The sequence below is a fragment of the Cherax quadricarinatus genome, chromosome 35 (genome assembly GCF_038502225.1).
Source record: "Cherax quadricarinatus isolate ZL_2023a chromosome 35, ASM3850222v1, whole genome shotgun sequence".
Taxonomy (NCBI): domain Eukaryota; kingdom Metazoa; phylum Arthropoda; class Malacostraca; order Decapoda; family Parastacidae; genus Cherax; species Cherax quadricarinatus.
The window spans coordinates 22,934,114-22,947,398 of NC_091326.1; the positions used below are offsets into that span (position 1 = coordinate 22,934,114).

General features: G+C 38.3%; 1 protein-coding gene across 2 annotated transcripts in view; it reads right to left on the reverse strand.

The window, feature by feature from the left end:
- Positions 1 to 4,373: 4,373 nt before the first annotated feature.
- LOC128695088 (uncharacterized) overlaps positions 4,374 to 13,285 on the reverse strand; it is a 146,982-nt gene continuing 138,070 nt past the window's right edge. For both annotated transcript variants that reach the window (XM_070091445.1, XM_053785485.2), the window contains exon 13: positions 4,374 to 12,182. In XM_070091445.1, coding sequence (XP_069947546.1) covers positions 11,799 to 12,182 — 384 coding nt within the window. In that variant the 3' untranslated portion in view covers positions 4,374 to 11,798. The remainder of the gene's footprint in view (positions 12,183 to 13,285) is intronic.

The window sequence follows — 13,285 nt, forward strand, 5'->3', positions numbered from 1 at the left end:
ATTATGTAAATAAATATGATTTTTCCAGGATTTTGTATTCTACTGGGATTATGATCGAATTTAGGATTTTATTTTCATTTTTCTCTAAATTCATGTAATTTTGTATATGACCATTTGGTGCATGTGTGTGATAAGTTCAATTCGTTTATAAACATGATGTCAAAAAAGAAGAAGTGAATGCTTTCAGATATCTGGGAGTTGGCATGTCAGCTGATGGGTTTATGAAGGATGAGGTTAGTCACAGAACTGATGAAGAAAAAAAGATGAGTGGTGCATTGAGGTATTTGTGGAGACAAAAAATGTTATCCATGGAGGCAAAGAAAGGAATGTATGAAAGTATAGTGGTACCAACACTCTTATATGGGTGTGAAGCTTGGGTTGTAAATGCTGCAACGAGGAGGCGGCTGGAGGCAGTAAAGAGATGTCCTGTCTAAGGGAAATGTGTGGTGTAAATATTATGCAGAGAATTCGGAGTGTGAAAATTAGGAGAAGGTGTGGAGTTAATGAAAGTATTAGAGGGCTGAAGAGGGGTTGTTGAGGTTGTTTGGTCATTTAGAGAGAATGGATCAAAGTAGAATGACTTGGAGAGTGTATGAATCTGTAAGGAAAGGAAGGTGAGGTAGGGAAAGGAGGGCGGGGTAAGGGTCATCCTTGAAAAGGTTGGAGGGAGGGGGTAAAGGTGGTTTTGAGGGCGAGGGGCTTGGACTTCTAGCAAGCATGTGTGAGCGTGTTAGATAGGAGGAATGGAAATGAATGGTTTTTGGGACCAGACGAGCTGTTGGAGTGTGAACAGGGTAATATTTACTGGAGGGATTCAGGAAAACCAGTGATTTTAATATATAGCCGGACTTGAGTACTGAAAATGGGAAGTACAATGCCTGCACTTTAAAGGAGGGGTTTGGAATATTGGCAGTTTGGAGGGATATGTTATATATCTTTATATATGCTTCTAAACTGTTGTATCTGGGTGCCTCTGCAAAGACAGTGATTATGTAGGAGATGAAAGTGTTGAATGATGATGAAAGTATTTTCTTTTTGGGGATTTTCTTTCTTTTTGGGTCACCTTGGCACGGTAGAATTTGCAAATCTCAAAATGAATCATTATGTATCGTGAAAATTTGCTCTGCCAGAATGCATCTGTCACATAAAGTGAGGGAGACCTGTACTCGACAAATCTTCCTGCAGCTGCACCATCGTAACAATAAAATATATGTAAATACAGTGGACCCCCAGTTAACGATATTTTTTCATTCTAGAAGTATGTTCAGGTGCCAGTACTGACCGAATTTGTTCCCATAAGGAATATTGTGAAGTAGATTAGTTCATTTCAGACCCCCAAACATACACATACAAACGCACTTACATAAATACACTTACATAATTGGTCGCATTTGGAGGTGATTGTTAAGCGGGGGTCCACTGCATATGTAAATTAGAAGCACAAGCTTTTTTTTCTTGCTCTAGATGTTGAGGGCTGCAGATTATTAATATTCTTAGAGATGATCAGGATGTGATACACTTCTTGATAGCTTAATTATGAAGACTGAAAAGATGTGTATAGTTGACCACATATGTGGGTTTCCTGTAGACAAAGAAATTTAGGTTTGAAGTTGCATTTGATGAGTGTCAAGAAAGAGGAGTTGTAAATCTTTTTTTCCCATTCCACATTGAATCTGATACTGAGAATGAGATTATGAAGTTGGTTGAAAAAAAGTTTAAATCTTTCCACTTGTCATCCTATACAGTGAATTTTTTTTTTTTTTTTTTCAACAAGTCGGTCGTCTCCCACCGTGCCAGGGTGACCCAAAAAAGAAAGAAAATCCCCAAAAAGAAAATACTTTCATCATCATTCAACACTTTCACCACACTCACACATTATCACTGCTTTTGCAGAGGTGCTCAGAATACAACAGCTTAGAAGCATATACGTATAAAGATACACAACATATCCCTCCAAACTGCCAATATCCCAAACCCCTCCTTTAAAGTGCAGGCATTGTACTTCCCATTTCCAGGACTCAAGTCCGACTATATGAAAATAACCGGCTTCCCTGAATCCCTTCATTAAATATTACCCTGCTCACACTCCAACAGATCGTCAGGTCCCAAGTATCATTCGTCTCCATTCACTCCTATCTAACACACTCATGCACGCTTGCTGGAAGTCCAAGCCCCTCGTCCACAAAACCTCCTTTATCCCCTCTTTCCATCCCTTTTGAGGACGACCCCTACCCCTCTTTCCTTCCCCTATAGATTTATATGCTTTCCATGTCATTCTACTTTGATCCATTCTCTCTAAATGACCAACCACCTCAACAACCCCTCTTCTGCCCTCTGACTAATGCTTTTATTAACTCCACACCTTCTCCTAATTTCCACACTCCGAATTTTCTGCATAATATTTACACCACACATTGCCCTTAGACAGGACATCTCCACTGCCTCCAACCGTCTCCTCGCTGCTGCATTTACCACCCAAGCTTCACATCCATATAAGAGTGTTGGTACTACTATACTTTCATACATTCCCTTCTTTGCCTCCATAGATAACGTTTTTTGACTCCACATATACCTCAATGCACCACTCACCTTTTTTCCCTCATCAATTCTATGATTAACCTCATCCTTCATAAATCCATCCGCCGACACTTCAACTCCCAAGTATCTGAAAACATTCACTTCTTCCATACTACTCCTCCCCAATTTGATATCCAATTTTTCTTTATCTAAATCATTTGATACCCTCATCACCTTACTCACTTTCAACTTTCTACCTTTACACACATTCTCAAACTCATCCACTAACCTTTGCAATTTTTCTTTAGAATCTCCCATAAGTACAGTATCATCAGCAAAAAGTAACTGTGTCAATTCCCATTTTGAATTTGATTCCCCATAATTTAATCCCACCCCTCTCCCGAACACCCTAGCATTTACTTCTTTTACAACCCCATCTATAAATATATTAAACAACCATGGTGACATTGCACATCCCTGTCTAAGACCTACTTTTACCGGGAAGTATTCTCCCTCTTCTACATACCCTAACCTGAGCCTCACTATCCTCATAAAAACTCTTTACAGCATTTAATAACTTACCACCTATTCCATATACTTGCAACATCTGCCACATTGCTCCTCTATCCACTCTATCATATGCCTTTTCTAAATCGATAAATGCAATAAAAACTTCCCTACCTTTATCTAAATACTGTTCACATATATGCTTCAATGTAAACACTTGATCTACACATCCCCTACCCACTCTGAAGCCTCCTTGCTCATCTGCAATTCTACATTCTGTCTTACCTCTAATTCTTTCAATTATAACCCTACCGTATACTTTTCCTGGTATACTCAGTAAACTTATTCCTCTATAATTTTTACAATCTCTTTTGTCCCCTTTCCCTTTATATAAAGGGACTATATATGCTCTCTGCCAATCCCTAGGTACCTTCCCCTCTTTCATACATTTATTAAACAAAAGTACCAACCACTCCAACACTATATCCCCCCCTGCTTTTAACATTTCTGTCATGATCCCATCAGTTCCAGCTGCTTTACCCCCTTTCATTCTACATAATGCCTCACGTACCTCCACCACACTTACATTCTGCTCTTCTTCACTCCTAAATGATGGTATACCTCCCTGGCGAGTGCATGAAATTACCGCCTCCCTTTCTTCCTCAACATTTAAAAGTTCCTTAAAATATTCTCGCCATCTACCTAATACCTCCCTCTCCCCATCTACTAACTCCCCTACTCTGTTTTTAACTGACAAATCCATACTTTCCCTAGGCTTTCTTAACTTGTTTAACTCACTCCAAAATTTTTTCTTATTTTCATTAAAATTTCTTGAGAGTGCCTCTCCCACTCTTTCATCTGCTCTCCTTTTGCACTCTCTCACCACTCTCTTCACCTTTCTTTTACTCTCCATATACTCTGCTCTTCTTATAACACTTCTGCTTTGTAAAAACCTCTCGTAAGCTACCTTTTTCTCTTTTATCACACCCTTTACTTCATCATTCCACCAATCACTCCTCTTTCCTCCTGCCCCCACCCTCCTATGACCAAACTTCTGCCCCACATTCTAATACTGCATTTTTAAAACTATTCCAACCCTCTTCAACCCCCCCACTACTCATCTTTGCACTAGCCCACCTTTCTGCCAATAGTCACTTATATCTCGCCCGAACTTCCTCCTCCCTTAGTTTATACACTTTCACCTCCCTCTTACTTGTTGTTGCCACCTTCCTCTTTTCCCATCTACCTCTTACTCTAACTGTAGCTACAACTAAATAATGATCCGATATATCAGTTGCCCCTCTATAAACATGTACATCCTGGAGCCTACCCATCAACCTTTTATCCACCAATACATAATCTAACAAACTACTTTCATTACGTGCTACATCATAACTTGTATATTTATTTATCCTCTTTTTCATAAAATATGTATTACTTATTACCAAATTTCTTTCTACACATAGCTCAATTAAAGGCTCCCTATTTACATTTACCCCTGGCACCCCAAATTTACCTACTACTCCCTCCATAACATTTTTACCCACTTTAGCATTGAAATCCCCAACCACCATTACTCTCACACTTGATTCAAAACTCCCCATGCATTCACTCAACATTTCCCAGAATCTCTCTCTCTCCTCTACACTTCTCTCTTCTCTAGGTGCATACATGCTTACTATAACCCACTTTTCACATCCAATCTTTATTTTACTCCACATAATCCTTGAATTTATACATTTGTAGTCCCTGTTTTCCTGCCATAGTTTATCCTTCAACATTATTGCTACTCCTTCTTTAGCTCTAACTCTATTTGAAACCCCTGACCTAATCCCATTTATTCCTCTCCATTGAAACTCTCCTACCCCCTTCAGCTTTGTTTCACTTAAAGCCAGGACATCCAGTTTCTTCTCATTCATAACATCCACAATCATCTCTTTCTTATCATTTGCACAACATCCACGCACATTCAGACTTCCCACTTTGACAATTTTCTTCTTCTTATTCTTTTTAGTAATCTTTACAGGAAAAGGGGTTACTAGCCCATTGTTCCCGGCATTTTAGTTGACTTTTACAACACGCATGGCTTACGGAGGAAAGATTCTTATTCCACTTCCCCATGGATATAAAATGAAAAGTAATAAGACCAAGAACTATTAAGATAAAATCAAAGAAAACTCAGATGAGTGTGTATAAATAAACGTGTACATGTATGTGTAGTGTGACCTAAGTGTAAGTAGAAGTAGCAAGACATGCCTTTAATCTTGCATATTTATGAGACAGACAAAAGACACCAGCAATCCTACCATCATGTAAAACAATTACAGGCTTTCGTTTTACACTCACTTGGCAGGACGGTAGTACCTCCCTGGGTGGTTGCTGTCTACCAACCTACTACCTACAGTGAAAATGTTTACATTTTTTTAACACATCAGCTGTTTCCCACCGAGGCAGGGTGACCCAAAAAGAAAGAAAAAACTTTCATCATTCAACACTTTCACCTTCACTCATACATAATTACTGTCTTTGCAAAGGCACTCAGATATGATAGTTTAGCTGTCCCTCCAAACTGCCAATATCCCAAACCCCTCCTTTAAAATGCAGGCATTGTACTTCCCATTTCCAGGATTTAAGTCCAGCTAACTGGTTTCCCTAAATCCTTTCACAAAATATTACCCTGCTCACACTCCAACAGCTCATCAGGTCCCAAAAACCATTCATCTCCAAGTGGTTTTTTAAGTACTCCTTGTAGACAAGATAAAAGATAAGATTTTGTTTGGCTTTTTAACCCTGGAGGGTTAGCCACTCAGGTTAATCCAAGAAAGGCAGTGTGTCATCGAGGAACTGTGTCTTATTTCCATTGGGGTCCTCAATCTTGTCCCTCAGGATCTGACCCACACCAGTCAACTAACACCCAGGTACATACATGCTAGGTGAACAGGACAACAGGTGCAAGGAAAAGCATCGAAATGTTTCCGCCCCGTCGGGAATCAAATCCGGGCCCTCCGCGTGTGAAGCGAGAGCTTTGTCAGCCAGGCCGCGGGGTCTGGAAAGGGGGCTGTCTGTACTGCATCCACACTTTTATTTGCAATAGGCAATTTTGTTAGTGCAATGATATTAAAGTAAAAGTAAAGGAAGGCAATTCTGATAAGATATTTTTTGTAATACCTCAAAACTTCTACAGAATGCACTGACTACACCAAGACTTTAACATTTTTGAGTTGTTGCCTATGAAAATTTGTGTGGATTTGATATGGACATCAGAGACAGTGCCCATTATCCAGTCCCTGTACCAGGCCCAACTACATCTTCTGCAATGACATTATGATAATGATCTCCAACAATATATTTTAATACCAGAATAGCTATTGCAAACAGAATAGTGGTTGTAGTATGGGTACCCTCTCTTCTTTGGTACTGGCCAACCTTTATATGGAGCACTGTACTTCTAAAGTCTTGAGTCCTGGAAGTGGGAAGTACAATGCCTGCACTTTAAAGAAGGGGTTTGGGATACTGGCAGTTTGGAGGGATGTCTAAACTGTCATATCTGAGCAACTCTGCAAAGACAGTGATTATGTATGAGCAATAGTCAAAATGTTTAATGATGAAAGTTTTTTCTTTCTTTTTGGGTCACCCTGCTTCTGTGGGAAACGGCCGACATGCTAAAAAAAAAAAAATTACATACGTACATTGATCAGCCAATGTGGTTAAATGGCTATACATGCTCGTGTGATCCGAGGCACCTCGCGATCACTTCTCAAGTGTATATTATTTCTCCATGGTAAAGTGGAACAGAATTCTTCCTCCGTAAGCTATGCGTGTCATAACAGGCAACTAAAATGCCAGGGGTGAGGAGCTAGTAGCCCCTTCTCCTGTATACATTACTAATTTAAAAAGAGAAACTTACGTTTTTCTTTTTAGGTCACCCTGCCTCAGTGGGATATGGCTGGTTTGTTGGAAAAAAAAAAGTTATAGACAATATTTTCACTACCTGGAATGACATGTTGTGAGATTTCAACTTCTTCAGTCAGCTTGCTAATCTCACACTCAGCATCAAATTTAGGGTACACTATGAAAATAAACAGCTCTCATCTCTTAACGCTTTCATCATCAGAGGCAACTGTGCATCAGAATTCGCTGTCTATGAGAAATACAAGTGCGGTCAACTACGTACAGTATGCTATTTTGGTTGTTATGAGGATACCATTAAGAAGAGCATTATATCCCAATGTCTTGAGTCTAGACCAAGAAGAGGCAACCTTGTACACCTAATTTACACACACAGGTTACCCACACTGGTTCATACAACAAGAACCAAAAACTTTTAAACAAAATTATAAAAACAGAAAGCAACTCAGTCAAGATAATATCATATTTTACAGCATCGAAGACGCTATTTTTTCCCCAAAATAAATCTCAAAAATTTACCCAGAGTCTTGAAGGCCAAAGTATTGTTTATCTTTTTTTTTTTTTTCCAAAATTTAGCCAATCAGAACTGCGGGGCATCCTAGATACTGGGGAGCTTTGTTTGCCAGAAAATAAGGTAATCCATCCATATCACCAAAAAATAAAGCAGTACTAAGAAATTCGACCACATATACTAGAATGTTAAAATCGTCCTGGCCTACCCAAATAAACTCTTAAAAATCATCTGCAGCATGTGCATCAGAGCTATACACACCACCAGAGGCTTATGAAATACAGATGCTCCTCGCTTTACGATGGGTTAACTTATATATCAACTTTATGATGGTGCCATAGCAATGTAAATTCAGTAGTCATCAAACTTTAAGCGGTTAATTTTTTTTTTAACACGCTGGCCATTTCCCACCGAGGCAGGGTGACCCAAAAAGAAAGAAAAACTTGAAAAGAAAGAAAAAACTTTCATCATCATTTAACACTTTCACCATTACTCATACATAATCACTTTCTTTGAAGAAGCACTCAGATATAATAGTTTAGACATCCCTCCAAACTGCCAATATCCTAAACCCCTCCTTTAGGATACCCTGCTCATGCTCCAACAACTTGTCAGGTCCCAAAAACCATTCGTCTCCATTCACTCCTAACACACTCACGCATGCTTGCTGGAAGTCCAAGCCTCTTCTCCACAAAGCTTGCTTTATCCCCTCCCTCCTACCTTTTCAGAGACAACCCCTACCCTGCCTTCCTTCCCCAACAGATTTATACGCTCTCCAAGTCATTCTACTTCATTCCATTCTCTCTAAATGACCAAACCACCTCAACAACCCCTCCTCAGCCCTCTGACTAATACTTTTAGTAACTCCATGCCTACTCCTAATTTTCACATTACAAATTTTCTGCATAATATTTACACCACACATTGCCCTTAGACATGACATCTTCACTGCCTCCAGCCGCCTCCTCGCTGCAGCATTTACAACCCATGCTTCAGACCCATATAAGAGTGTTGGTACCACTATACTCTCATACATTTCCTACTTTGCCTCCATGAATAACATAATTTTGTCTCCACAGATAGCTCAGCACACCACTCACCTTTTTTTCTTCATCAGTTCTATGGTTTAACCTCATCACTGAGGCTAAACTTGTATTCATTTATTTACTTTTTAATACTGGTACTTACAGTAATTCTTTCTTTCAACACACCGGCTGTATCCCACCAAGGCGGGGTGGCCCAAAAGGAAAAACGAAAGTTTCTCCTTTTACATTTAGTAATATGTACAGGAGAAGAGGTTACTAGCCCCTTGCTCCCGGCATTTTAGTCGCCTCTTACAACACGCATGGCTTACGGAGGAAGAATTCTGTTCCACTTCCCCATGGAGATAAGAGGAAATAAACAAGAATAAGAACTAGAAAGAAAATAGAAGAAAACCCAGAGGGGTGTGTATATATGTGCTTGTACATGTATGTGTAGTGTGACCTAAGTGTAAGTAGAAGTAGCAAGACGTACCTGAAATCTTGCATGTTCATGAGACAGAAAAAAGGACACCAGCAATCCTACCATCATGTAAAATAATTACAGGCTTTCGTTTTACAGTAATTATTTGTTTATTTACTTATATGGTGACAGTAGTTATTTATTTACTTATTTATCATATAGTGTTCATATTTGACTTACGATGTATTTAACTTACAATGGGCTAATTGGAATGTAAACTCATTGCAAGTGAAGGAGTACCTGTATAAATCATGCAAATGATGTAATGCTTCTTACATATGAGAGATTTGTCAGGGTCCTCTTCAGTTATAAAGTGTTCAACTTTACCAGTAATATTAAATTGCTTGCATACTATAAGTGTTATAGTGTTAAATGTTTATCTTCAGGTTCTTCCTAATCCTCACCTCCTAACTGGTAATTGATCTTCTCTAGCAAATCTTCTGAAGTTGATTCTTCGTCATCCTCTTCTAATGGGTCATTTATAAGCCAAGATTTCACCACCAGCAAGACATCTCTTCAATACACATCGAGTATGCTCTCATTATGTTTACTACCTTCACATCAGCTTACTGGTAGCCAGCACGCACGTACCTGGCTCATGCTCCAATGACCAAGACCCATGATCCTACAATAAACCTAGTATCAGGTAACTACAACAGTGATATGTCAAAGCAATATATTACACACCCTCATTCACAACATTTACAAGCTACTTGCACCTGGAATCACTAACACTTTATGCTATCATTCAGCTGTTGCATATGATGAAGCACTCTCTCCACATATATACAAAATGTCATTTGGTTTAATGGTCTCATAAGACCAAACCATTGTGATCCAGTGCATTAAATAATTAGAAGGCAAAAATGCATAGTTTTATCTAAAACAAAATGGTATATAATACTATGCCTGACCAATTTAATTATACTAAATGCGAGTCACAATCAATTTCTCGTCATGATTATTTCTCTGTTTGACTTGCAACTTTTATAATTCCTCCTATACAATTTACTCTAAATTAACCTTATCTTTACTCTTGGTAAGATTTCTACAAATATTGTAAATATTACAAACTTTCAGCCACAACATTTCTGGATATATGTTGTACTGAAAATGAACTGAAGTATAATTCCTTCCAGGGAAGTGCCCTAATCCTTTCAGGGTCGAGACCCCCAATCCTTGACTCACTCTCAGAGTCGAAAAATTTCCCACCCCAAAAAAAAGATTTTATGAAATGATAGAGAATTATTTCCTGATGGTAATGACATTAAAAGTACGAAATGTGATGTAAAACTTACAAAATTATGCTCTCGCAAAGTTAGCGATATCAGCAATATTTACGTATCAGCGATTTTGCCCACTCTGAGCCCTATTTTCGGCCAATTCCATTGTTTCAGTCATAGCTATTTCGGTAGAACTACATTTGTTCTATCGGCTGAGCACAAGAAACCACCCATTTACCGATTTCAACTATCCAATAAAGTGGTCAGAAATTGGCAATTTGGCCAATTTCACACAAATTTCAAAAGATGCCGATTTCAAAATAAGGTCCAGTTTAGTCTAGAACATCGGCAAAAATTTAACATTTCCGTTACTTTGAGCTCAATATCAAGGTACTTTTCATCATGAAGCCAATCAAAATCATCTCTATTTCTGTAATATATCTTCCAGTCTATCAAATGAGACCAAGAAAACGAGAATGCAATCATAAGTACCACACAAAAATACACTGCAAAGTCGCTGTTTTAAATAAAAAACACGGTTGGAGTTTTTTTCCCCATTATGTAGTGTGTGCTGCAGAATTTTTTTTTATACTGTGCACACCGACCATGCAGACCCATTCTCTCACATGCAGGCCTACCAGCTTTCTTCCACCAGATTTGAAGGCGCTAGAATTTTGGCGTATAAATATGGGACAGACACTGGGTCTCAAGCCGTACATATACGGGACTGACCCTGAAAAGGTTAATGCTGGCAAAGGGCTCTTGATCCAAGGAATTAGAGCTACCTCCTTAACTTTAGATCAAATCCTTTTATACTTAATTTCCTAGGCACTGTATTACCCCTACAGGTTTAGAGCTTTCCTGCAAGGAGGATATTAATAATTATGGTACAATGATTGTGACAAAAGTCATTAAATAATTCAAGTGAAATTAGTGTGTGACAGAATTCAAGAAATCAAATTGATATCAAAAGACAAAAGAAGATGCTCTGGTATTGATAAATTAGACACATGTGCAACACTTGAGTATCTTTATTGTGGAAACATTTTGTCACATAGTGGCTTCATCAGTCCAATACAAAGAAGAATGGTGAAGAACAGGAGTTTGAGGCAATCAGTCCCTCAGCCTGGAGTTGATGTAATCAGTCCATTAATCTTCATAAGAATACAGCATATGCTGAGGGACTGATTACCTCAAACTCCTGTTCTTCACCATTCTTCTTTGTACTAAACTGATGAAGCCACTGTGTGGTAAAACATTTCTACAATAAAGATACCCAAATGTTGCACGTGTGTCTAATTTATCAACTTGTTGGTTCTATGAACCATTTATTTATATGTTCTGGTATTGCCAGCACTAGCACAATGGGTATACCAAGGCTCCAAATGATGACTGAGTCCAAATATGAGTAGCCTGCGACTGTGTGTAAAACCAGTGCTATAAAAGAAGAAAGTTACAAATGAAAAGGGATTCACATGTTTAGTTTTGCAGTGGTTTAAACAAACTTTTGTAGGAATTTCTGAAATGTTTAGAGATATGTGGAGCTTTCTCTGAAAGATTTATCAGTTAAATTTACTTTTAGAGAAAGAAATGACAAGAAAATTTAAAGAAGCTTGATGTAACTGGTTTCATTCATACTTCATATAAGCAGCAAAATTCAGTGGACTCTCTTCTTGCTGGTGTCCATTACCATATGAGAGCGTAGCATGAGTAGGTGAGAGTGGTGTGAAGTGTGATGATGTCTGGTACTGTGGACTGTGATAGTTTCCTTCATAATTGAGGCTTGATCCAAGGTTACGCTGAAGTGGAGAGGCTTGAGGGAGAGGAGTGAATCCTTCATTGACAGAGCTCATATCAGGTACCATCATGAGGGAGTCCTCTGGAGCAGACTGAGTTGGGAAGGTATATGTTGGACTAGGTGGATATTCAGACAAGGTTGTTGGAGGAGGGGTACCGGGCAACTGTGGCTGTAGAGACACATTAGTATTCTCCAGATCTGAAAATATATCTGCCTGTGGAAGAAGAAAAATACCAATTAAAAAATTTAATACAGCTCACTCACATTACACAAATAACCCCCACTTAGGAGAAAGAAGCTTATGAGGACGTTTTGGTCCAACTTAGTCCAAGTCGGACCGAAACGTCATCTTAAGCTTCTTTCTGCTACGTGCTGGCTATTTGTGTATTGTTCCAGTCACAGTATTGTGCCTTTTTGTTCTTCACTTACATTACCTTTTAACACTGGGAAATTTTCCTAATAGGCATAAACAAATAAAGTACTGTAGAGTTTAATCAAAAGCCGCAAAAAACTCTAGTACAGCCTCTCCTCACTTAACGATGGAGTTAGGGGCCTAAGACCCTGTCAGTAAACGATTTCGTCGCTAATCAAGGAATCACCCCTTACTGACACTTCAAAAGTGTCACAACCCAAAATTAAAACATTCAGTTTTATGTTTGCTGGTAAATTCCTTTCAATCTGTTTATTATTAATGGTGATACAACATAAAATAGGTCAATGACTTACTTCTGAGATATTCCAGGAAACATGAGCATAGCTGATTGCTTAGGATTTTTTTTTCAAGAAAATCGCATTTTTTTTCAGTCTTTGAATAGGGCAAGTGATTTTCTATAGTTACCCTTCAAGTGCGTAACCTTTTCTGTTAGGGTTGCGGTCACTTTTGTTTTTTTTATCCCTCCCAGCCCTCCACCCTTCAATACCTCTTTATATAATGTCAGTTTTTATTAATTTGGGCATCTTTATCATGCATCTATGTTATTTATGTTATACCCAATATTATTCTGGAATAAATATGATAGGTAGATAACCTTTATTGATAGTAATAATATAATTATACAATATTTTATAGTGCCGTGAACTTACACGTCTGTACATCATGGTGAAACATGAGTTACTTGCTAAAAAAACAAATAATAATAATAATAATATTACGTATTATTATTATGTATTATAATAATTACGATACAGCTTCAGTTCCCTAAATTAATAATGATATTATTATTATTATTTTTTTTAACAAGTTGGCCGTCTCCCACCGAAGCAGGGTGACTCAAAAGAAAGAAAATCCCCAAACAGAAAATACTTTCATCATCATTC